Here is a 26,262-nt window from a genome sequence, read left to right as displayed (position 1 = left end):
TTTCTTATCTCTCCTTACTATTCTTTGGAACTCTGCACTCAAATGGGTATACGTTCCTTTTCTCCTTTGCTTTTCACTTCTCTTCACAGCTATTTGTAAGGCCTCCTCAGACAGCCATTTTGCTTTTTTGCATTTCTTTTTCTTGGGGATGGTCTTGATCCCTGTCTCCTGTACAATGTCATGAACCTCTGTCCATAGTTCATCAGGCACTCTGTCTATCAGATCTAGTCCCTTAAATCTATTTCTCACTTCCACTGTATAATCGTTAGGGATTTGATTTAGGTCATACCTGAATGGTCTAGTGGTTTTCCCCACTTTCTTCAATTTAAGTCTGAATTTGGCAATAAGGAGTTCATGATCTGAGCCACAGTCAGCTCCCCATCTTTTTTTTTTTTTTTTTTTTTTTTTTGCTGACTGTATAGAGCTTCTCCATCTTTGGCTGCAAAGAATATAGTCAATCTGATTTTGGTGTTGACCATCTGGTGATGTCCATGTGTAGAGTCTTCTCTTGTGTTGTTGGAAGAGGGTGTTTGCTATGACCAGTGCGTTCTCTTGGGAAAACTCTATTAACCTTTGCCCTGCTTCATTCTGTACTCCAAGGACAAATTTGCCTGTTACTCAGGTGTTTCTTGACTTCCTACTTTTGCATTCCAGTCCCCTATAATGAAGAGGACATCTTTTTTGGGTGTTAGTTCTAAAAGGTCTTGTAGGTCTTCATAGAACCGTTCAACTTCAGCTTCTTCAGCATTATTGGTTGGGGCATAGACTTGGATTACTCTGATATTGAATGGTTTGCCTTGGAAATGAACAGAGATCATTCTGTCATTTTTGAGATTGCATCCAAGTACTGCATTTCAGACTCTTTTGTTGACTATGATGTCTACTCCATTTCTTCTAAGTGATTCTTGTGCACACTAGTAGATACAATGGTTATCTGAGTTAAATTCAGTCATTCCAGTCCATTTTAGTTCACTGATTCCTAAATGTCGATATTCACTCTTGCCATCTCCTGTTTGACCACTTCCAATTTGCCTTGATTCATGGACCTAACATTCCAGGTTCCTATGCAACATTGCTCTTTACAGCATGGGACCTTGCTTCCATCACCAGTCACATCCACAGCTGGGTGGTGTTTTGCTTTGGCTCCATTTCTTCATTCTCTCTGAAGTTATTTCTCCACTGATCTCCAGTAGCATATTGGGCACCTACCAACCTGGGGAGTTCATCTTTCAGTGTCCTATCTTTTGGCCTTTTCATACTGTTCATGGGGTTCTCAAGGCAAGAATACTGAAGTGGTTTGCCATTCCCTTCTCCAGTGGACCACATTTTGTCAGAACTCTCCACCATGACCCGTCCAATCTTGGGTGGCCCTACATGGCATGGCTCATAGTTTCATTGAGTTAGACAAGGCTGTGGTCCATGTGATTAGATTGGTTAGTTTTCTGTGATTGTGGTTTTCAGTCTGTCTGCCCTCTGATGGAGAAGGATAAGAGGCTTATAGAAGCTTCCTGATGGGAGAGACTGACTGAGGGGGAAACTGGGTCTTGTTCTGATGGGCGGGGCCATGCTCAGTAAATCTTTTTTTTTTTTTCCATTTATTTTTATTAGTTGGAGGCTAATTACTTTACAACATTGCAGTGGCTTTTGTCATACATTGAAATGAATTTGCCATGGATTTAATCCAGTTTCCTGTTGATGGGTGGAGCTGTGTTCCCTCCCTGGTATTTACCTGGGACCAAACTATGGTAGAGGTAATGAAGATTATGGTGACCTCCTGCAAAAGATCCCATGCATATACTGCTACACTCAGTGCCCCCAACCCTGCAGCAGGCCACCAACCCACACTCAGCTGGAGACTCCTGGACACTCATGGGCCAGTCTGGGTCAGTCTCTTGTGGGGTCACTGACTCTTTCTCCTGGGTCTGGTGCCCAAGGTTCTGTTGTGCCCTCCAAGAGTATTTCCCAGTCCTGTGTAAGTTCTGGCAGTTCTATGGTGGGGTTAATGGCAACCTCCTCCAAGAGGGCTTATGCCATACCCAAGTCTGCTGCACCCAGAGCCCCTGTCCCTGTGGCAGTCCACTGCTGACCCATACCTCCACAGGAGGTGCTCAACACTGTTCTGTCTCAGCTTCTGTGGGTACCTGGGTCCTGGTGTGCACAAGGTTTGTTTGAGCCCTCCTAGTGTCTCCAGCAGGAACGGGGTTTGATTCTAAATGTGAATTTGCCCCTCCTACCGTCTTGCTGGGGCTTCTCCTTTGCCCTTGGACGTGGGGTATCTCCTCACAGCCACTCCAGTGCCTACCATCTTACTGGGGTTTCTCTGACCTTGGACGTGGGGTATCATCTCACAGCCGCCACTCCTGACCTTGGACGTGGGGTATATCCTTTCTGCCGCTGCTCGCCGCTCCAGCGATATATTCAAGGTTAATTTCCTTTAGAATTGACTGGTTTGATCTCCTTGCAGTCCAAGGGACTCTCAAGAGTCTTCTCCAGTACCACAGTTCGAAAGCATCAATTCTTCAGCATTCAGCCTTCTTTATTGTCCAACTATGATGGGAGTGTGATAGTTAACAAAGCCCTGGATAAAACTGTAAATACGTGTTCTTATCTTGACCATTTTTTTAATCTTCTGTAATTGGAAAAGTACACATTTGCCAAATCAATTGCTGTATACCATGTACCTGAGATCTTATTAACCTACACTAGCAATAATATGGTAAAGCAGCTGTAACCTGGACTATTACTTGGCGAAGCCTGTGACAACATACAGTCATTGTCTAGAATCCATCTAGTTTCTTCGGGGATCAGATTGACGAATTAAATGGAGATATGATAGGGACTTTCTTGAGATCTAGAAGGGTGGCACTAGTTTCTCCCATTTGGTTAGTGATATTGTTTTTGCTTTACTGTCTTGATTCGGGAAGGGTATTTTCAGAGGTATCCTCTTCACCTTTCCCATGATGCTAGCTCTTACCACATAGATCAAGGACTCAGTGTGGAAGTTACCCAACTTCCAGGTATATCAAATCCAATTATGCACTATAGGACTGGCAAGATGATCACTGAATGGGTCTGTGGACCTAGTCCTCCCCCTGTGAACTGTACTCTAAGATTCAATTTATTACTTGGTCTCCATAAACCCCTATTCTAACTGGGAAGTCTAATGATGCTTTAGTCCTCTGGTATCAATGTTAATTCAGATCTATGTCCAATAGCCCTAGAAATGTGCTGATATTCCCCTCCCTCCCAAGTAGGCAATCATATGAGTAAATGGCTGGAAAAACCCTTTGGCAAAGGAGTGAGGATATAACCATAGAATATACTTTTCATGGAATTGCATAGTACTTTGCCTTAGAGACTTGGAAATCTATCCAATCAATGGGTGCAAGTTCTGAACGGTTGGTTCAGGGGCAAGAACTGAGCAAAGTACCATGACTTTTTTTTATCTGGGCAGTCACACTCAACTTTCTGTTCCTGCAGTCTTGTCTCTGATCATAGATTTTCAGTAGCACTCATTGGCTCTTCATCTATTTTTGCCTATTCTGTTAACCATCTCTACAACTTCCTGTTGATCAAGCTCCCTTGGCTGTCCCTGCAACCTTGCTGGCTAAGATAATTTCAGACTCTGACTTCTGGTGAGTAAGCACTGCCACATGGTCTCCATTGCCTCAAGGCACCATCATTCTTGTTGCTACCAGCCATCCAAGCAGTCTTTACACCAGGACTCCCCTTAAGCCAGTGAGACTTCATCAAACCCGTTCTGCCGTTCAAGGGTCTTCCTTCTATTTTTTCCTTGCTTCTCCTTCTCCTTTTGGATGTCTGACCTCATTTCCACATGAAGGTTTCCCAGATTACTCTTGCTCCTTCTTCTTTGTTTTTCACAAACCTTCCCCCAACAAATCTCTTGCTCTTCTAATCCCACTTTGGCATCTGGGTCCCAGAAAACCTAAACTGACCCAGTTGATACCATGAACAAGCTCATGTGCAAAATAGATAGCTGGTGGGAAGTTGATGTGCAACACAGGGAGGTCAGCTCAGTGCTCTGTGATGACCCAGAGGGGTGGGATGGGAGTTGCGAGGGAAGTCTAAGAGGGAGGGGAGCTATGTATACATAGAACTGATTCACTTTGGTTTTTGTTTGTTTGTTTTAATTAATTTGGCTGCATCAGGTCTTAGTTGCAGCATATGGGATCTTTGTTGTTCATGTGGGGTCTTCTGTTGCAGTGCATGGATTCTTTAGTTGTGTTCCAGTCTCTCTAGCTGTTGCACATGGGCTTTGGAGTCTGCAGGCTCAGTAGTTGTGGTGTGTGGGCTTAGTTGCTCTGCAGTATGTGGGATCTTAGTCCCCAACCAGGGAGATCAAACCTGTGTCCCCTGCATTGCAAGGCAGATTCTTAACCACTGGACCACCAGGGAAGTCTCTGATTCACAGTGTTGTACAGTAGACACTAACACAATATTATAAAGCAATTATACTCCAAAAAAAAAGATGAGGTTCTGGGATCACCCATCACCTGGTTGTCAAGAAGCAACCTAACCTGAGTTTGGGACACAGTGTAACCTCAAATAAAGCATTCTTATGCTAGTATTTATGTGTTATTTTTCTAAAATTCAAAATTGACTGATACCTTGGCTTTTCATTTTCTTAATTTGGCAACCCTACCACAATGACAGAGTTGAGGTTTTACGTAGGCAATGGCAACCCACTCCAGTATTCTTGCCTGGAAAATCCCATGGACAGAGGAGCCTGGTAGGCTACAGTCCATGGGGTCGCAAAGAGTCGGACACGACTGAGCGACTTCACTTTCACTTTTCACTTTCATGCACTGGAGAAGGAAATGGCAGCCCACTCCAGTGTTCTTGCCTGGAGAATCCCAGGGATGGGAGCCTGGTGGGCTGCTGTCTATGGGGTCACACAGAGTTGGACACGACTGACGTGACTTAGCAGCAGCAGCAACAGCATAGTCACCAACTCACTAAGGCTGATTTAGCTATTGATCATGCTAAACAGAGATCAATGGCAAGTCCCAGTAATATGACCATTCTTGAAGAGAATTGACAAGTGACTTGGGGACAAGTTGACTACAGTGAGTCATTTCAGACTTGCATGGGGCAATGATGCCTCTCAATTGCAATCAGCATATTATGGATATGGGTTAGCCTTTATTTTCTGGAGGATATCAGACAACACCACTAGTCAAGAGCACTGAGACAGGATTATCTATAACTTGAAATGGACCAAGAGATCCACTTGTGGCCAAAGGAGTTCAATATTGGGCACATGCCTCGGATGTTATTACATACCACATCATCGTAAAATGATGAAATGGTGTGTTGAAAGCACAACTAAAGTTTCAGCTTGTAGATGATACCTTGAGAGGATGGGGTGTTACCCACCAGGAAACATTATATATCCTAAGTCAATGACCATTATAAAGGAGATATATAGGTTTGGGAACTAAGGAGTAGGAATAGGTGTCATCACTCCCAGTGATCCACTGGAGGAATTTGTACTTTTATCCTCATAATTCAGGGTTCTACAAGTTTAGTTCTTGGCTCCCAGATTGCGCCTTCACCAGAGGACAACAAATTAAATTTTAATTCATGGCTAGTGCCCAGTCATTTTTGGCACCAAATCACAAATCTCCTTCCTGACAGGGTAAATTGACCCTAATAATTGGGAGAAGATAAAGGCACTGCATACAATGGGGACAGGCAAGAATAGGTTTGATGTCTAGGTGACCCACTTAGGTATCCCTTGGAAATGACAAACAAGTCCTCCAGCTTGTGGCTTGAGATGAACAAGGTATCCAGATCTCAGACCCTTCAAGGACGAGGCATAGTCACTCAACCAAGTAAGCCACCTATACCAGGAGAGATACTAGCTGAGAGTGAGAGGAAATCCAGAACTGAAGTGCAACATAGACATGATGTTTATCAGTTAAGGTGCTAAGACCAGCTCCAGTGGGAGGTGCTAGAGAGTGTTTTCACTGATCTTTTAAGTTTTCCTCAGGAAAGAATCTCAACATAGGTGAATTGCTCCAGATTTTGTTTATCTGAAGTAAATGAGCCTGAACAAAGTGAGGAATGAACTATGGAGGATGCTGTGGTGTGTTACCAAGGTCTTCCACATCCCTACCTCTTTGACCCTGAAGCTCTTGTTTCTTCAACTGCTGAGATTGTTGGAGGCTGACCACTTCAACTGAGTCCTTCTCCAGACACACTCAAGTTCATATCCCTTGCAAGTTCATGCTCACATCTAGTAACTGATAAATGCAAGAGTATAAATGCCTAGCCTCCTTGCCCTGATTTGTGACAATTTGGAAAATCCACCCCAACTCCAAAACTCCTCATGTGTACAGCTGAGGACCTGATGGTGGCTGCAATGACCCTAAGAGCAGTCCCCAATCAACCCCCTACGTGCTAATCTCTGTCTCAGAGATTGCTTCCCAGAAAAACTCACCACTGACAGTGTGTGTTGTTATACATTTTTTTTTCTTTTCCTTTAGTTACTATTTCTTAGTATGAACAAAATTTTCAGCACTTTCCTTTAGTTTCTGGTGTTTTATGTCATGCTTATAAAGGCCTTTCCCATCCCAAGAAAACATATTCACCCATATTATCTTAGGATTTTCTTAAAAAGTTTTAAAATGTTTGATTCATCTGTGATGTTGATGTAAAGAAAGAGACGGTGACCCAGTTTTATTTATTTTTAAATGAGTAGCTAATTCTCCTGACACTAATTTTTAAATCTCTCTTTCCCTCAAACTTTTCTAAGATGTAATGTGCTTTTATCCTTTTTCCAGTTTCTAGGTTTCCATGCTTAACTCATTTATCTTCCATTGTGCTCAGTAATCGAAATGTTTAAATCATGAATTTTTCTCCGAATATGGTGCTGGCTGCATCCCATGTGTTTTTAACATATGGAGTTTTTTCTTCATTAATTTGATTTTTTGATATTATGCACCCAATAATGGTTTTAATTTCTTCATTTTTAAAGAACTGTTTACATGAGCTTCTTAAAATTTACTAAAGGTAGGAATTTTGTTTTTAGCTTTACTGTAGTGTGTTGAAGAAATCAGGTTTGCACTATCTGTTTCAAAATGCATTTAAATATGAGTGTTCACAAATTTGCATGTCCTCATTGCTCAGTAGCCGGGCTTTCTCTCCTCCCATCCCTGCATCTAATATAAGTAAAAGTGAGCAACTATTTTCCTTGTTACTTGTTATTATTAATTGTAATGTGTCATGGGTTAGGACATCAGAAAATATACAGTAAAGGCATGTAGATTTCTTACAGGGAATGTGTGCATCATTTCAAGAACTTTATGGCAAAACTGTTGGCTGTTCAGGTGCCATTTTGTCTCCTGCTTGGTTCTTATTATCATTTCTAACTTTCCTTAGAGCTGGATGTGTCAAAGGATGCCAGGGCCAACACTTCCCAATATACCTTTAGAAAGTCCATTTGAAGGGTAATCAACCAAGATCTCCAGGCTTGTTCTAAGCCAAGACAGGGTATTGACTTCATCCCACTCCACTATTGACTGGTTGTGTGATAGTTGTCTCAGCATCCCCATCTTTAAATGGGGAGTGTTCTGAGTCTGATGATCTTTAGGAAGCTGAGTAGATGAAGCTAGAATCATGGGGAAAGCAAAAGAAACATGGAAGGGAGAAGAGGCATAGGAGTAAGTAAGGAAATCAGTAAAGGGAGGGGGGTGCCCACTTGGTCAGTGTCTTCCCTTAAGTTCTCCACTGAGAGAAAAGTACATGGCAAGTGTGTGGTAGGTCTAGGAGTCATAGATGGGGGAGGATAACAGGCAAAGATTTGAGTCACTGAGTTAAGGTTTAAAACCTCAGCAGAAAACTCCCCTGGTGGTCCAGTGGTTAAAAATCCACCTGCCAATGCAGGGGACACAAGTTTGATCCCTGGTCCAGGAAGATTCCACATGCCATGGGGCAACTAAGCCTGTGCTCAACTACTGAGCCCATACTCTAGGGCCGGTGACTGCAACTACTGAAACCCATGCCCTCGAGCACGTGCTCCACAGCTCCATAGCAAGAGAAGCTACCGCAATGAGAAGCCTTCACACTGCAACGAAGAGTAGCCCCCGCTCTCCACAACTAGAGAAAGCCCGTGCACAGCAACAAAGACCCAGGGAAGCCAAAAATAAGTAAGTAAAAATGAAAAAAAATAAAATAAAACCCCCGCAGAGAACAAACTTGAACACCCAAGAAACCAGCCGTAACATTTTTTATGCTTTGCTGACATATTTATTGATATATTTCCCCTTTACAGTTGATGGTGACAAAAAGCAGATGGAGCCCCACCCTACCCACCCACCCAATAAAATACAGACACAGATTTCATTCAGCATATACAAGCATTGGGGCGTGTCTAAATTCACCTCACTGGGTTACTAGAGCCAGGAGAGATTAGATCTTTGGGGCAGTCTGAGCACCTGAGGCCCAGGAATTGAGCAGACCAATGCTGAAGAGAGGCTGCCACTCTGGGCCCTGCCACTGGGGTGCCAGCAGAGGCTATAGAATCAAATCATGGTGGAAAGAGCTGCCTAGCCCTGTCACGTGACAGTGGGCTCCTGGGTAGTTTCCAGTGAGATCCACAGTCCCATAGAAATCTGTGCCTCAGGGTTCTCATCTGCAAAATGGGGATAAGAATCCTGCCCTGAATATATCACTGGGCTATGAGGCTCAAAATAGAAATAATTTGTCAAAAGTGCTTTTGCAAAAGGTAAAGTGCTGTACAAATTTAAGGGAATTCAATTGATTGATTGTGATTGTCAGAGTGCCCCCAGAAATAGGAGTGGACCTGCTCACAGGTCCAGGGGCCAAGGAAGTGGCAGAACTCCTATGCTGTGCCTCGACTGGGCACCAATCAATGCGGGTAATGCCCGCTGCAGAGAGCAGAATTCCCTTAGTTTCTTGGCCCCGGGAAGTCACCATGGCCTAGCACCTGGGTTGGGGCTGGGAAAGTCACCGGGGAAGTCACCGAAAAGTCACAGGGGTCAAGGGGGAGGAAGAAAGGGGCATACAAAGCAGGGGGTCATTACTATCATCACACACAAAAATAGACACCCACTGGATGCAAGGCATTGAACTGGTGGTACAGATGAGCAATGAAGGCCCGCGGGGAGGGAAGAGGGAGGTGTCACAGCAGCAGAGGGAGGGGTACTGTCCTCACTTGCTGGCTTCCCTTTCCTCCTAAAGGAATCACACCAGTGCCCATCTATCTGCAGGGGAAGGGAGGGCAGGGAGACAAGAGTCAAGAATATAATCATCGGACCTAGGACGGAGATCCCCTCCCCGTTACACTGCTGCCCGGCATCATTAGGAGGTGCCAGGATTAGGCAAGCAGCTGGTGTGTGCACTTTGAGGCTGAGGCCAGAGCTAGGCCCAGAGCACCACAAAGGCAGTGCTGGGTTTCTGGGAAAAGGCAGTGGGTGTTAGCCCTTTGGGGAGATGGCTAATCCGCTCACACATGGACACCATCTTAGGGAGCTGGTCGCTGAGTCTACATTTCGAAGCCTGAGTGTCACACATGCCCCGGGAAGAACAGAGATGGGGCCATTCTACTTGAGATGGGCCACTAAGGAGATTTGGTGAATGGGCCAGGTGGGGTGCGACTGGCAAGGAGCAATGCCCTGCCAGCTGCCAGCTGGGGAAGGGGAAGGAAAAACATTCTCTGGTTGCTGCTTTCCTCCAACTCCCTTAGCAAAGGCTGTGGGACCTCCTGGGGAACTGGGGAGGCTGCCCCACAGGGTACCAGCTGGCACCTACAGGTTAAGGCAAACAAGCCAATAGATCACATTGAAGAAGAAGAAGGTGACCGGGAAAATCACTCGCGAGTAGTTATCCAAGCGGTAGACATGGATGAAGAGGCGGCCCTGCTGCCAGCTGCTGGCGTCACAAGTGGGGACCATGCAACAGTACTTTTCGCACCACCTGCTGCAGCCAGCAGAGCGCCGGGGGCGGCTTGGCCTGGTGGCCTGCCGGGCTGGGCAGGATGGGCCTTCGTCTTCCTCACTCTCCCCCGCCTCCTCCTCCTCGGAGTCCTCAATGTCGCACACAAAAGCTTCCGGATGCTCAATGACAGGGATGCGGACACGGATCGGAGCACGAGGCTGAAAGGAAGGAGCAAAGAAGTCAGAACGAGTCAAGGGAAGATGAATCAAGCCCAGGTGCTGTCTCAAGGATTCCCAAGGACTCAGTGCTTGGTACCCTGTTTCTTTCCCCATACCCCCCACCCCAGAATTTCCACCATCATACCCAAAAATTTACCCAACGCCCCCAAAGCCCCAGGTTACCCCTCATTACTTGGTGAGCTGGCCACCCACATGTCATGAGTGTCAGTGCCCTACTTGCATGCCTCCGTCCTCCAAAGCCTTGCCACCACTCCCATACCAGCTCATACATGGCGAAGTATGGGAGAACCACGGGGCGCCGTCCGGTTGTACGTCAGGAAGTTGAGCACAGCAAACTCCATCAGAGCACAAAAGCAGAAGACGAAGCAGATAGCGATGTAGAAATCTAAGGCTGTGATATAGGATACGCGTGGGAAATTCTTCCGAGAGAAGGTGCCCAAAGTGGTCATGGTGAGTACAGAGGTGATCCCTGTGAAAGGAGATGAGTGGAGGTGGACGGCACCACTAGCTTATATATTACACTTTGGAAAGGCCCCCGGAAAAGGCAATTCTGTGCCTCAAGGAGATGCCTACTTCATCCACTTACCTAGAGAAGTCCTGGCTGGAGCAGATTCTTTCTTGATCCAAAAGGAAATCCAGGAGACCATTGTGGTCACAGAGGAAGGAACATAGTTATGAAAGGCCACAAAGCCAAACCGCCTGCTCACGTTGAAGTAAAGCGTCATGACTACGAAATCACCTGGAAGATATTTAAAAAATACCTCCTCACTACAGCACTGCCAAGAGGGTGTCCCACATGCAGAAGGACATGCATACTAAGGGCCCAATAGGGGCTCATGGGATGCCCACCATGGTCCTCAGACAGAGGCACATTAAGGCAATGCCACACACATAGACACAGAGGAAGCCTGAGAGGAGACTCACTGCCAGGCCCATGGTCAGTTAAGAGTCAAGCCAGGGCTAGAACCTTCATCACTTATTTCTCAGTTCACTGTCACACACCCCACATCCATATTTCCAGGATAGGGAGCAGAATAGTCAAGTGAAGACAATAAAATCAGTTAGCCCTCTAGATATCAGAACCACATGGCTAATGTCCAGGTGGCTGACTGAGGCCTCCACATCCACACCCTACTCTAAGCTAACCCTATCTACTTAGCTTCCTTGAGATAATGCGGATATTTATACCAATATTTGAACCCTGGACTCCTGTTCTTAGTCTATTACCCTAGTCCAAAATGAGTGTTTCAAGAAAATAGAAGAATTAACTGAAAGTGAAAATTTCAGTCAGTCCTCTAGATGTTAGGTCTGCAGAACATACATCCACAAGGCTGACTGAGGTTTTCGCATTCATTGGGTATCGTGTCCTTGATGTTGGCTCTCAGCCTAGGCAGTGATGTTTTGTGCAGGACCTGAGGACAGCCTCTATCTCCACTTGACATCTTCTATTGGACCCTTCATGATGCCTTTTACTCTGACATGCCCAAACACTGCATGCTTATCATGACCCCCAGGGATTCTGGAGGTCTTTCTGAAGCCAGAATATCTCTTTTCACTCTCAACATCATGTTGGGTTTACAATAGTTCAAATTCTGGCTCCTCAGGGAAACTAAGCTCCAACTCTCCACTTCAGTGATGTTATAGAATTCACTGGCCTTATTAGGTGGGTTTTTAAACCCCTTTAGGGCAGGTCTCATTTGAGCCCCGTTGCTACATTCCTGCCCATTCCAGCCCAGCACAGCCTAGAACCCAGCAGACGCACAGCAACTCTTGCTGTTGCCTGGGGACAGTTATGTAAAGTAGACCAGAACACCAACCTGTCCATGTGTCCTCCTATTTTAGAAAATAGATCACCTGCCCAGCAAGTCTGGGTATGTTGGGACTGAATGGGAAGAAGAGCCTTTCCTACTCACCTTGGCAGCACTGACACTCAAGGGGCAAGACTTCTCAGAATCTTCTGGAAAAGGCCAGGAAGTTGCCTGGGGCCAGCTGAATACCTGTGTCCAGAATAGCAGCTTTGCGGATTGAACTCCTCTGGGGCTGCTGCAGGGACCACTCATCCTTACCTACTAGCCAGAATGTTATTTATCAAGATCCTAGCTCCTTGTCCTGTGGTCTTGACTGCAATTAAAATGGCCCTATTTAGCTATAGCCACTCTGCACAAAACTTTGCTGAGTTGATATATTCTTGTTGCAATAAGATTGATTATCCTATTGGCTTTTTCTATTTTTATTGTCTATTTCACCAAAGAAGAACCTTCTCTACTTTTCAACAGATGGGAACTTATCCTTTAAGGCCAAATGAAGGTACTAACACACACTCTCGTATTTCTGAGGAATGGAGGAGCATGGGTAAGGGAAAAAAGATATCTGGGGCTGAGGAGCCAGAGGGGGAGAAAAGCTATAAAGATGCTTCCTGCTCTTATCTGCCTCAACCAGAGCACAGTTGGTCACTGCACTGTCAGAGGAACACAATGTAAAAGACCGTGTCCAGGGGACTGAGACTAGAAGGATGAGTGGAGCCAAAGCTTTGAAGAACAAAGGGGAGGAAAAAGAACTACAGCTGTATAGTCTATAAAAGAATACGATCCAGGGTTGGAACCATAATACTGGCTCTTTGATCTTGACCCTGTGGAAGATTGTCTAGATTTATTGTAAGCTCAGTAGTTCTAGGCAAAAAGAACTAAGTCTAACGGGTGGAAGTTCCAGAGATTTCAATTTCAGATGAACAGAGAGGTTTTTCCGATGGACAGAGTTGTCTAGCGAAGGAAGAAACTCCCTTGCAAGCAAAATGCTAATCATTGGTGAATTCTGTATCAAAGGCTCAACAGCTAGCAGTGAAAGATGTCTCACTCACTGGGGGTAAGGCTCCTGAAGCAGAGATTCTCTGGTTGAAGGCCCAAGGTAGCCAGAGTACCAAGCTAGCACTGCATTCTGAACCCTTAGGAGCTTAGGACCTAAGTCTACTCCAGACAGAGTGAACTGCCCAGGGATTGACTGAAAGAGTTGGGACCAGTCCCAATGATAACTATGATAATGAAGAAACCATGATTCAAGATCAACTCATCTCTCACAGAAGATAAAGGAGGGCTTCTCCTTTCTCTCACGAACTCTCCTCTCTCCCAAGGAGGGTGGGGTGCTTACCTATTGTCATTGGTGATGATACTGCCTCTGGGGCTTTGTAGTCACTAGGGTACCATTTTGAAACAATGTACAACCATCTACTAAACGGAACCACTAGTGACTTGAAAGCCCGTGGGCCTTGTCTCCTGCTGCTTTTGATGATGGATCCCCACCTGTCTCGGGAAACCAAAGTGCAGAAAGGTAAGAGGCATGCCAATGGTCAGCTGGCAGAAGAGCAAGGGTCCCAAGTCAAAGGGAGTAAAATTGCTTACCCAGAGCCCCCGAGAAAAAGGAAAGTACTTGTAAAACAGCCTTCTACCCATGTCTAGTACTGTGCAAGCAAAGCTCTAGCCAAATGAGCATGGACTATTCCTCACCCAGCGACCAACTCAACGAGTAAAGCAAAAGCAGATTTTCCGCCTAGCCACATGGAAGCCAAGCAAGATGCCTTCCATGGCAAATGGCTGGCTGGGTGACTGGTTCCATCCGCAGGCTGGAAACGGTGAGGGCAGAGCCGCCACTGCCCTGACTGGTCAGTATGTGTGAAAAGGCTGCTCCCGGAGCAGCCCCAGGGAGGCCCCTTGGCTCCTCATTCAGATCACCTAGGAACACAAGCAAAGACACTCACATCTGATTGGGAGCTAAAGTATGAGAGACCCAGGACCCTCCCCTTTAGTCCTTGTGAGGGGCAAGGTCAGAAAACCAATGATCACCATCCAAGTTGAATCCACCACGAAGCCTTTGATGGGAATCTGTGCGTGTCAGGGCTGCTCCTTTAAAAGAAATGTTGATATGGCAGGTATTGTAGCTGCTGAAACCTCTTCCAGATTATCTCAGCTCTCACATAGCTGATGACAGAACTTCAGCCTCCACCTCCCATCAGGACAGACTGAATCCCACTCAACTGGAACCACTTGGATTGCTCTGAATATGGAGAACTCACATGACCTCCATTTCCCCAAGTGTCCAAGTAGGTCAGTTGTAACAAAGTGCTGGAAACCAAAAGGTCTGCATGACAAGGCTAGTTGCAAATTCTGACAGCAACAAAACTTTATCTACTCACCTACCCTCTCCGGGGCTTGGCAAAGCACTTACTTCTTTGCAGATGAGACTGAGATATAGTTACAAAGTCTCAGTTTCCTCTGCAAACAGTTGTAAGAGCTTAGCATTTATAAGACAGGAGCCATGTTATATTGTCATGGAATGAGTACATAGCATTTGGATGAATGGATGGCCACCTTCAGTCATCCTTACCACCCCTCCTGGGCCTCTGGCTAGCCCTGGCTCAAAGGTGCACTTACCAGCCAGGGTTGTGACAGTTTCAGTCGTGTTGCTCACTCCTGTAAAGTCAAACTGGAAGAGCTTCCAGGAATTACTCTCATTGATTTTAAGTGTGAAATTTTCCCACTCGTAGATTAGGTCATTCTCAGGATAGGAAACTGTAAGGCAACATGGGAAGACGAGTCATGTGAGACTGGGAAGCCGAGCTGAGGCCTCCAACAGCATGGTATCTGAGCAATGCCCTGGAGTCCTGACTCTGGCTTCACCAGCTGTGGGGCCTTACTTCTCTTACCTCATTATTGAAGTCCATCCAGTAAGTGCATTCACTTAGCATTCCTCAATACCACGCCCTGTGCTAGACACACAGAGATGAGCAAGGCAGGAGCCCTGCCTTCAAGCATTCACATTTTATTGAATAAGACAGTGAGTATACATCTGTAACTGTTGGAATTCCTCTGAGAAACCTTGGCCCGTCGGACAGTGGGGAAACAAAGGAGGGAAAGATCAGTTGGGGACACACCCAGAAAAGATGATTCCACAGAGTGGGTGACATGCTCAGTAAGTCTTAAAAGTCCAGTATAAATATTCTCTGTACAGATGAGGCTGAAAGGGTAAGGAGTGTGTTCTTTGCACAGGAAGGTGAAAATGTCTGATGTATTATGGAAATGTTAAAAGTTCAGGACGGCTGGCTCACAGAAGATGGATGAGGTATGCAGGAGTGGATAGCAGGGGCCAGTTCATGAAGGGCCTTGAGTGCTATTTTAAGCAATTTGGAATTGATTCGAGAATTCAGGAAGGATTTGAAACTAAGGAGTAACCTAGTCTAGATGATGCTTCCACTAGGTCACTCTAGCTCTTATATGAGGATGGCCTGTTGACAGGGAGACCAGTTATGGGAGCCCAATGCAATAACTCAGGCACAATAAAATGAACAAAGGCAGGAGTCAAAGCTGTGGCAGAGAGAATGCAGAGAAATAAGATCAATAGAGATTCTGGAGGGAACACCAACAGGATGTGTTGATTGGATAGATGTAGGAGATGAAGAAGAAAGAAGCATCAAAGTTCTTGGCTTTGAAAGCTGAGTGGTTGGTGGTGCCTTTCAATGAGACAGATGGGAACACAGAAGCAATGCATTTGTTTTGAGGGTAGAGGTTGGGAGGAGACCGTGTATTTAGTGTTGGACATGGTCAGCTTCAAAGTGCATATGTTGCAAAGTCCAAGTGGAAGATGACAAAGACCTAAACCAAGGCAGTAGTGACAGTGAAGATGGAGAGCAGACGTACTTGAGATACACTTTAGAGGCGGGTGACTGATTTGAAATGGGGTGGAAAGGAGAAGGAAGAAGCCAACATGAAGCCCAGGTAAAGCAACACAGCATTGTCAGCAGGAAAGGAGATGAGGATGGACTGGGAGGCCCTGGGCAACCTTGGTACCATCTTAAGGGAAAAAAACAAAGGCAGAAAAATGTAAGGGGCAAGGATGAGAAGAAGAAGGGGCCCAGTGTGATGACTCTGGGGTCCCAGAAACCTAAGAAGGTACTCACAGCTAGAGAAAGACAGAGGGCAAGAGTGAGAGTCCATTGGAAATTTGAGCATGTGGAGTGAGCATCCAGCCTCAATGGTCATCCTGGAAGGGAGAAAGGAGCCTCATTAGGCTGGCCCTGAACACTTAGGTATCCACCCAGCTTGGGCCTGGGGACCACCACCAATGAGTGGCAATAGTGGGATTTGAGACAAAGAGCTCAAAGGAGAGACAAAAAGAGTGGAAGAACAGCTTGGAAGTGTCTGGTTACTCTGGCCTCCATCATCAGAGAAATGTATGGACCAGCTTAGATGGGCTTATGTTTCTTGCCCATCCCAGCTTCAAGGACTTGCCAACACTCTCCCACTGTTTACCACCTCCCTGGCCCCATATCACCCAGATACCAGTCCCAGCTATGCCACAAACTCGGGCTGTGGCCTTAAGCAATATCTTCTTATTCTGAGGCTTTAGTATGTATGTCTATACACCAAGGGATTGAGCTCATGGTCTGGGAAAGCTGAAGGGGCCCTTAGAAGTATCCTTCAGGATGAAACCTCAGTCCATGTTTCTTTGGCAAAAATTCTCAGAAGGGGAAGAAGAGTCACAGGAGGCAAAGCTCCGGAAGCTTGACATACCTGATGGTGTACAACACCTTGCCGTCCTTGTGGATGCGGACCATCTGGTTGGGCATGGTGATTGAGTGCTCATGGGTCCTCTTAGAATTCCGGAAAAAGGTGTCTGGGACCCACAGCAGGCTCACCAAGTGGCCAGTCAGAACGAAGCTCTCAAAGCTGCCATTGAAACGAAGGCGTTCGTCATACCAAGTCTGGCAGAAGGTGATGTCAATGGTGTATTCCTGGTGGCAAGGATAGAAAAGCACACATTTGGGGCTGTGCAGACAAAGAACATTCCTGCGCCATCTTGTGATGGCCCTATCTAGCAGACAGGAGCCCACTTAGGTTTCCACAGAGGAAAACAGCATGGGTTTGGCTGAAGGACATTCTCTATTTCCATGTATTCCAGAAAGGAAAAAAAAATTCCCAAATGAATAGCAATCTGGGAAGACACATTTAACCTAGAAACAGACAGACAACGGTGGCTTAATTGTAAAGGCTGGGCTCATCAGGTTGATACTCCCCTGTAGGACTATGATGCTACTCCAGTCAGGCTAACACCATCTGGGCTCCCACATTTCCATAGCAAATCAGAGATGTCAGGTCAAAATCATTCTAAACATTTGTAAACATATGCACCTTTGATTGCATACAATGAAGTTGCCCCTTTCAGCTTTTATTTGGGGAGCACAGATGTTAATTAACCCACAAGTATTTGGTCTCTAGATATGGTCTATCACATAAATTGTTAAATATAAAAAAAAAAAAGGTTTAAGAGGAAGAAGTATGAGAAGCTAGAAATCTGCACCACTGGTATTGAAAGGAGGAAAACAAAAAGACTAATAGATCTGCAAGCAGCTTGAACAGCAAGTACTAGAACAAGGCCAAGGTACAACCTTTAGGGCTAGTTCAATCTCCTTTACTTTAGAGGTCAGAGAGAAAGGAGTCTGTTCGAAATCAAACAAATAGTTAATGGTAACGTACTGGCTCTGATGCTCAGAGCACCACTGCCATGGCCCTGCCCTGGGACCACCTCCACCTGCCTTACTCTCCAAGGCTTACTCCACTTGTTCCAAGAATCCCTTTGGGGGTCAAGGTCCAGTTTTCCTCTGCAGGACCCCTAAGCCTTTCCTGTGAGTTTTTCCTGCATCGAATAATGAACACCACCAACCAGAAACCCACAACGAGGAGGCCTGTAAAGCCCTCGAGGTTAGGGAGCAGAGGTCAAGACATCTCTGCTTGCCTTTGCTGCTCAGGACTCAAGGTGGTGAGAACCACTGCCCAACTACAGGGAGCCAGCCCCCCAAGGCTGAGAATGTTCCCTGGAGGAGTCCAGAGAATCACACAGGAAAAAGCCTGGCTACCATTCACATGCAGAGCCCCTGGCCCTGCCCTGCCAAGCCACACCAGCCCTCACGAGTGGCCTTCAGGGTGGTTCTGCACTCCTGCGTGGCTGGCAGCTCCAAACCGGCCTGCAGAACTGCTGGGTAACCAGAGGAAGCCTCCCCACTACGGTGCACACTTGCTCCTGTGATATACTCTCGGGTTTCAAATAAGCATTTCATTTCCATTTAACCGGATTCCAACTGTAAGTTCAGGACACACTAACTGATAACTAACGGTTCACTTTTCCCCGTCTGACAAGGGGGCTTGTTTTCTCTCCCTGAGGACAAATCCTATGCCCTCCACAACCTCTGATTTATGACTGAAGGGTATTGGAACTCCTCCTCACCAAGCACCACATTCTACAGTATCACCGGAGAAAAACAGGCTATGTACAAGGACTGGGACCTTCCACAGCTTTAAAGAACTATGGGGAACTATGCAGACGGCCAGACTTCTCTGGGAAATTTAATACCACGAGTGTTCGGAATCTTCTAAAGGCACTTGGCCCAGGCTAAAGTAATATGTTACCGGCCAAAGAAAATCAAGTTGTTGGCTCCTCTTTGGACCAGTTCTGTGCTACATGCCAGGTTTGGTAAGGGCTGGGTCATTAAACTGTATCCCTCAGGCTTGTCAGGTAGCAGTCCTTCCCGTGAGATTAGTGCTGCCAACAAGAGTAGGAACACAGCAAAGGCTCTTGGAGATGTTAGAAACAGATTTCCCCAAATTACATCTTACACACATAACAAGGAGGTGGTAGCCACAGATTTTCTACTACTCTTCAGGCCACTTTCACCATGCTCTCACCAATGATCTGAAAGGTGTCTTTCTTATTAAGAGTAAATGGTGGCTATGATGGTGGGACCAGAGGACCTCAACCTCTGGCTCAAAACCCAGTATTTCTTGGTTTATCAACAATTTTAGTCAAACTAATTGCTAAATTCATACTCATTTTAGTGGTAAGCACATTGATGACAGCAAAGAATAAATCTGATATCAAGGGAAGAGGGGAAAATAGCTTTAAAACATCAACAGAAACTCAAAAAGATCTGACTGCTCTCACATTTCTCTTCTTCCTTCTTACTTCCCCAAAGTTTGTGGCTTCAATTGTGAGCACTTTTTCTCCTGCTCTTGTTTGCTCTGAGGGAAGTCATCCACCTCACGTGAGCTGCCCTGTGGGGAGGCCCACATGGCAAGGAATGTGGAAAGCCTAGAGACAGTAGCCAGAGAACTAAGCCCTGCCAACAACTACATGAGAACTTAGACCTGGACCCTCCCTTAGTCAAGTCTTCAGATGACACCCCAGTCCCAACTGACACCTTAACTGCAGCCTTGGGAGACCCTGAAACAGAGAACCCAGCTAAATCATGCCTGGATTCCTAACCCACATGATTATTTGTCATTTTAAGATACTATGCTTTGAGGTTAATTTTTGCATGAGTGAGTGAGTGAGTAAAGTTGTTCAGTTGTGTCTGACTCTTTGCGACTCCATGGACCATAGCCTACCAGGCTCCTCCATCCATGGGATTCTCCAGGCAAGAGTGGGTTGCCATTTCCTTCTCCAGAGGATCTTCCCAACCCAGGGATCAAACCCGGGTCTCCCACATTGTAGGCAGACGCTTTACCGTCTGAGCCACCAGGGAAGTCCTATTTTTTGCATAGCCAATATATAAGTATGTTGTGCCCCAAATATCAGGCAGTCAAACAAAGCATCACAGTGGAGAACCCCACTCTTGCATTCAGCCTATGTAAACACCTGAGCTTCCATGAATGTTTACTTACCTTTGAGTGTGTATCTGCAAGTACTATCTCAGAGCCTAGATGCTTAGCTCACCCAGTCACATGGTGCTTGTTGGGTACCAGAGTGTACGCTAAAACTGTGTCTGCCCTGGGCTAGGCCAAGGCTATGGCTGTGATGGAGTTGGTTACTCCAGTCTTCCTCATTATTAGGCTCCACAGATGAAAGTGACATTTGCAAAACATCTTTTATAATTAATTTGCTTAGCTAACATATACTGGGTCCTTGACATCAAGGAACCTATAGTTGAGAGAGCAAGGCAGACACAGAGTACATAATTACAATACAATGAGGTAGAAAAGTTCTGGTAAACAACTGTGATATACGCTAGAAAGGTCTGAGAGTCAGAGAAAGGAGTGTGGTGTGAGTAAAAAAGGGAGCAATTAATAGCTGTAGAAGTCAGGGAAGATGCCGTGAAAGAGATGTCATTAGAGTTAAATCTTGAAGGATAAGGTTAAAAATTGGAAAAATGTCATCCTAAAGTGGAAATCACTTGAACAAAGACTCAGAAGTACAAGATAGCTTGGGAACACCATACGCTAGTGTGACTGGTGCATGTGGTCTCTAAAGGAGTGAAAAAAAAAGAAAACTAGAGCCCTGGGTTGGCTGCCGACATGGACAGCCTTGGCTGCTAGAGTGTGGGGTTGAATTTCATGCTATAAGCAGGGCTGGGACTACGGGAGGCATGTCACACAGGAGGCTGGGTTAGTAGGTGGACTGGGGCAGGCAGAAACCTTGCATTTTGTATATATCAAGTAGGAGCTCATGGGGGCTAACTGGGGACAGCAGTGACAGTAGGATGACAGCAGTAGTAGCAAAGGAGATAAGAAACTAGGGCAGAGTTAGAGAAGCAGTCTTAGAGCAACAGTTAGTAACTACAGGATTAAGTCCATAAAAATCATTATCAGAAGAAAAGAGCCATTCCACTGTATTGTTTAAAGTTGCTTTATTATTTTTATTTTGAATGAAATACTGGAAGATACAGTCAGGATTCCGAAGGTCCTGTTCAGGCAGCAAGAAACTTACCTCTTTCAGTCTCCTTCTCAAGTCCTTGTCGATTAAAATCCCCTCTCCCTCCCAAAAAAAACCTCTTTTGTTACAGACACAGAAAAACCAAGCACTTGAAAAGCCTCATGGGTCAGCTCCCTAGACTAGAAGATACTATAAATCAAAGCTCAGTACTCACCATGTCCATGATAGAGAGAGGCCCAAGGGTGTTGACAGACAGTTCAACAGTGACCACAGTGGGTCTCTCTGTAAAGTAAGCAGAAGTGGCAGAGGTAAGTGTCAAATAGAAGTGTGGGGCAAGGGAGGGTGTGGTCAGCGGCGAATAAAGGGGGTAAGGGTTGGACTACATGGTTTCAAGATCTGATACCATTTCTTTCTTTCTTCTCTCATGAAAAGGCCCAATTTATAGACTGTTAAGAGTTGGACATACCTCAAAGGTCAATCATCTAGTCCAGTCATCTCATTTTATAGTTGGAAAAACTGAGGGTGAGAGAAGGGAAAAGTCTAGACCAAAGTCAATGGCGTTGCTGAGAACAGCACTGACATCTGTTACTTGCTACGTCAGCGACAGCTATTCCTGCCCACATGCAGGGCACCACCACCTACACCCCAGGCCCATTCTCCACACTTAGGCCCTCAACCCTCCTCCCCTCTGGGGCCTGGGAGATATATGTCCTGCTACTCACCTCCAATGCCAGGGCGCAGTTTGTAGTCATAGTTATGGAAGATGCCATCCAGGATTTCCGTGGCTGTTGGCATTTTGCCAAGTTTCTCATGGGTACCAACAGCAGTGGGCTTTATTTCTTCAGAGAGTTCCTTTTCAGGAGGCTGGGGCTTTGGGCCATAGACCTCATCATCACTGGCAGAGGATCCTTCCACTGATTCAACTTGAGGTCCTTCAATGCTAGAACATAAAAAGAAACAAGTGAACCTCTGTCCTCCACTCTGAGGGGGCCCAGCTGGTGCCTCCTGGGACAGAGCGAATAAGTCGGCAACCCAGAGCACAGTTAAAGAGTACCTGGTAACAGTAAATCAAGAGCCAGATTATTCTTGCTAATTTCTTCTAAAACTTGCTGCTCTCCATTGGAACGTCCATCTTTAATGGTCATTCTTTATTCAACAAAAATCAGTAACAAAAGCAAGTTCGAGATTTTAAAATAATTTTTCAAAGTAAAAGCAAGAGGATGTGGGTATATGAACTCTAGCCAATCAGCTGCCATTACTAGTCTTGGTCTCCAGTCTGCCTGACCAGTACCACCTGGGAGCAAACGGGCAGGCAAAGGGCCAGGGCTGTGAGGAATGCTCTGGAAAGCCAGAGCACTCTCTCCCAGAGAGGATCAGAACACTGTATGTCTTTGCTTTAGTGATACTCTACTACATTGGAGCTGGGGGCCAGGGATGGGGGAAGCTCTGAGCACTGAGAGAAAATAAAGATTATCATTTAGGAAACAGATGGTCAACAAGAATCCAACCTGAGTGCCACAGTTGAAATATTACACAAAGAATTGAACTTAAAAATTTTAAAAACTTAAAAAAGCCACCTGCAAATGTATAAAACACATGAGATATGGTGTTAGAAATCAGAGTCATGCTTCCTTTGCTGGGAGGCAGTGAGGGAGGGGGCACCAGGCAGCTTGAGGTTCTGGTCATATTCCACTCCCTGATGTGGGTGTTTTGATATCAGTGTGAATCATTTTTGGACAACTTGTCAGCCGCGCACTTATGGTTTGAGCACTTTTCTGCGTATATGTTCTAATTTTTTTAAAAAGCATTTTGAAAAATTAAAATACTAATAAAAGTCTGTTAATATATGGACCTTATATGAACCCTGATTTTAAAGGGCAAACCATAAAAAACAAAACAAACACAACACAACACAACACAACAAAAAAACATTTATGATACAATAAGGGAGATTTGAATATTGACTGGTTAGTTTCTTCAGTGTGAAAACATTCTAAACATTTTTGGTGTAATAGTGGTATTTTATTCTGTTTTTGAAGTCCTTACAACTAGAAATACATACTAAAATAGTTACATATGAAATGATATGATGTCTGAGATTTGCTTTAAAAGAATTTAAGCTGGAAATAAAGAGTGGGTGGGATACATAGAAAATAAGAGTGCCTATGAGCTGATAATTAATGAGGCTGGTGATGGGTACATGGAGATTCACTCTACTGTTCTCTGTACTTTTCTATGTCTTTGAAAATATTTATAATTAAAAGCTTTTTCAAAAGCCATCATCAAAATTAATCTGTGATGTTGGAAGGCAGGAGAGTGTTTTCCTTTGGGGAAGAGGGTGTACTTGGAGCGGGCAGAGTGGTGAAGCTGGTGGGGGTGGGGGAGGGGACAGGCAACTTTCTGTTTCCTGGTCTAGGTGCTGGTTAAATGGGCATGTTTCCTTTGTGAAAATCCACTCCTGGTTTCTACACTCTTATATCTCGGTTACACTTACAAAATTATTTTATAGTTTACAAAATCAATTAGACAACTTGCTCCCTCAAAGAAGGGGTTAACAGGGCAGGAGATGTGGGTATGGCCTCTGTACTGAAGACCAAGGGAAGGCCAACTTGAGCAGCACAATGCATGCTCCCGCAGTATTTCAAACTCTAAGAATTGCTTAGTTGGCGTCCAGATGTGCCAAGTTGATGCCATTTCTCATGTCTGAGGTGGCTAATTCCCACTGTGGGCAAGGGAAGAACTGGGCTTGGGGAAAGCAATTTCCATTACTAATAGCATATCCAGAGATGCCCTCTTTCCCTGAGGCTCTTCCCTCTGTCCTCTGAATAGATCATGCCAGCCTCCATGGGGCAGGGGGATGGAAAAATAGGGGACTGCAAAATTCGTGACTTGACTGGGAGCATGGCATGATCAGGACTGTTAGCCAAGAGCCTGCCATGACCCCTCCCAGAAGTCCACAGCCAACCAGAATCCCTGAGTTTCGAAGGGCAAACAAACAAGCAAAAGCCCAAAGACTACCACTGCCTCTCTGGTCCCAGAATATGTCTGCCATGAAAATGAGATCAGAGGGTCTTGGGGCTGCTGTCATCTGACAAATTGCTTTTTCCAGTATAAAATTTCAAACAAATCAAAAAGCCCCATCATCCTGGGATCTTGGGGTTAAGAAGCTGCTGACAATGTATATACCTTTCCTCAGCTCACCATTAAGCCAACTTTCACGGCTAGAAATAATAAAAACATGAAAAACACTCATGCACAGGACTAGTGAGGATCTTCCCATGGGGCTTTTCAGGCATCCACATCCCTCTTGATGCGATGGTCCAAGATGGAGCTGAATTTCTGCAACCCCTCCCCCACAGAGAATGCTCAGGCAGCTGACTGGGGAAAGGGAAGAGAATATGAGAAGGGCCACTGGACTGCTTTTCTTTTCCCCATATGACTCTTCTTTTTCAAAACCTTACAGATGGAGAAACTGAGGCCCAGATGGAGGAAGGAGTTGTGCCCGGTGTCATACAAGTGGTTTTAAGCTGAGCCTGGACCCGAGCTAGGTGGTTCAAGATGGCCCGTGCCAGCACACCCCACTGCCACCTCCCCAGCTCTTAATGACGTCACAGGTTACCATGTGGACAGTGCCTGAACAGACAGTGTGAGTTACTGCAGTCCTTCCCCTTAGGCTGGAAGGGTAGTTTCCATCACAACAGCCCCTCTTCCCCGTTGGTTTCCTTTCTGCTCCCCTCCCCCCTTCTGCACTCCTATATCCCTCTTTTGCCCCAGTCACCATGTCAGCTCACCCAACTCGTCCAGTTCACATCTGGAAGGATGTGGATGACTGGAAATTCCTAGCACGCATTCAGAAATATTTATCAAGCCCCCTGATGAGGCCAGCCCCCCTTCTCACCAGGGCACCAATGAGCCAGCAACCAGCTACACAGCCCTGCCCCTGATGAGCTGAAGTTTTCTGGGGTGGGGAGAGAAGCCATCTCCTCAATGCTCCTCCCCAAAACAAAAAAGCAAGACAAGTCTAGTGGTGGACGCTTCTAGAAAGATCAGGAAGCTTAGGAACTTGTGACAGTTGGAGCTGAATGGAAAACCATCTAAAAAATGTGAAGCAGTCCTCTTTCACTCTCAAAAAACAGAGACGCAGGGGATAACCTTCCTGGCAAAGTCCCAGGACCCCAGGAAGGTGTGAGGGAAGCCGGCTGCTCCAGGGAAAACCTGCTATTGGTCTTTGGAAGAGTGGGAGGGGTTGAAATGCAGGATCCAAAACCACAGACCTCCGAGATGACCATTCTTGACCCCTGGCTCCAGTCAGCCAAGACCCAGCAGGGCGTCTGGGGGCATTAGGGAGGAAGAGGGAATCCGGCGGTAGAGGGGGATGGGGTGGGAACTCTTGGACTAAACCAAGGCTCCTGCCTGGGACTGGCACCAAGAGGAGCGGCGGGAAGGGAAGCAAGTAAAGTCAGAGTTGTCTGGCACGGTGCCTGGTACTCACTAGGCGCTCAGAAAAGAGAGGAAAAAAATTTTTTCGAACGAGAGAACACACTAGCCAACACTCAAACATTTTAAACGTAGTTTCTTCCCCCTGCCCGCACACCCCTCTGGGCGCCACGTTCCCAAAGTCCCCCCAGTCCCCAGAGGCGCGAACCTGCCCAGGCCGGTCACCTCTTCCCAGGGAAGGCTGGGAGGCAGAGGTGGGGGAGGGACCGATCGATCCCAGGCCGCTGCAGTGGTTTGGAAAAAGGGGTTCCGAGGGGGCAAAGGGCGGGGGCACGGGAGCGGCCAGGTGACAGGCGTCCCATCTTCCTTCCTGGGCGCCCCTTCAGGGGCCCGGGGCTCCCATCCTGGGGAAGCGGGGCGAAGGCTGGCCGCGTGCGTCGAGCGGACGCGGGACCAGGGTAGATCGTGCGAGGGCCTGGGGCAGGCGGGGAGTGGGGCTCGAGGGGTGCGGGGGTCTCAGGAGCCGGCCTCACTCCGGGGGAGAGGGAGTGGGGCCTGGGCGGGGACTCCTGGGTCCAGGGCTGGAGACTCACCACGGAAGGATTACCAGCGTGCCCAAGAGGATCAGGAGAACTTTGGTCGACATTGCGGCGGGGACCGGCGCGACCACCTGTGCGGAGGTCGCTGCGCGCGGTCTGGCCGCACTGAGCGCGGCGTGGAGGGTTTTGTCGGGCTCCAACTTTCACTCCTCCCACTCGCCCCGCCCCGCGCCCCCCAGCCTGGCTCCGCCCGCTAAGCCCCGATGGAAATCTCCGACGACGTGTACGCGGCTGCGGCATAGGGAGGGGTGGCTCCGGCCAGGCGCGGGGAGGAGGAGGGAGGCGAGGAAGAAGCCCGGTCGCCAAGGCCCCCCGCCCCCCACCGCCGCCGCTGCGGCGCTGCCAGACAGCCAGGGGCGGGGGACGTGGGGGAG

At 46.6% G+C, this 26,262-nt stretch overlaps 1 protein-coding gene across 2 annotated transcripts; it reads right to left on the bottom strand.

Annotated features, from left to right (window-relative positions):
- Nucleotides 1–8,248: 8,248 nt before the first annotated feature.
- On the bottom strand, nucleotides 8,249–26,014 carry GABRE (gamma-aminobutyric acid type A receptor subunit epsilon). Of its 2 annotated transcripts, none has more exons than XM_020903112.2 (9): nucleotides 25,883–26,014; nucleotides 21,575–21,792; nucleotides 21,067–21,134; nucleotides 16,721–16,941; nucleotides 16,108–16,190; nucleotides 14,585–14,722; nucleotides 10,747–10,899; nucleotides 10,430–10,629; nucleotides 8,249–10,139 (listed from the first exon to the last, which is right to left on the bottom strand). In XM_020903112.2, exons 1-9 carry the CDS (start codon nucleotides 25,933–25,935, stop codon nucleotides 9,792–9,794), a joined length of 1,482 nt encoding a protein of 493 aa, XP_020758771.2. In that variant the 5' UTR covers nucleotides 25,936–26,014; the 3' UTR covers nucleotides 8,249–9,791. The 2 variants fall into 2 exon arrangements, with proteins under 2 accessions (XP_020758771.2, XP_020758772.2); XM_020903113.2 differs by having other exon boundaries at nucleotides 10,430–10,551.
- Between the last annotated feature and the right edge of the window lie 248 nt (nucleotides 26,015–26,262).

This window comes from Odocoileus virginianus, unplaced genomic scaffold (assembly GCF_023699985.2).
Source record: "Odocoileus virginianus isolate 20LAN1187 ecotype Illinois unplaced genomic scaffold, Ovbor_1.2 Unplaced_Scaffold_13, whole genome shotgun sequence".
In the NCBI taxonomy this organism is placed as follows: domain Eukaryota; kingdom Metazoa; phylum Chordata; class Mammalia; order Artiodactyla; family Cervidae; genus Odocoileus; species Odocoileus virginianus.
The sequence above is the reverse complement of the archived record's forward strand: the minus strand, read 5'-3'. Positions and strand labels throughout refer to the sequence as shown.

What these genes read in the sequence shown, in the direction of transcription:
- GABRE (XM_020903112.2), bottom strand. Translation starts at nt 25,935, where the DNA reads ATGTCGACCAAAGTTCTCCTGATCCTCTTGGGCACGCTGGTAATCCTT. An exon ending in ACGCTGGTAATCCTTCCGTG is followed by an intron (nt 21,793 to 25,882) that starts GTGAGTCTCCAG and finishes TTTATGTTCTAG; the next exon opens with CATTGAAGGACCTCAAGTTG. An exon ending in CTCTCTCTATCATGGACATG is followed by an intron (nt 16,942 to 21,066) that starts GTGAGTACTGAG and finishes CCTTGCCACCAG; the next exon opens with GAATACACCATTGACATCAC.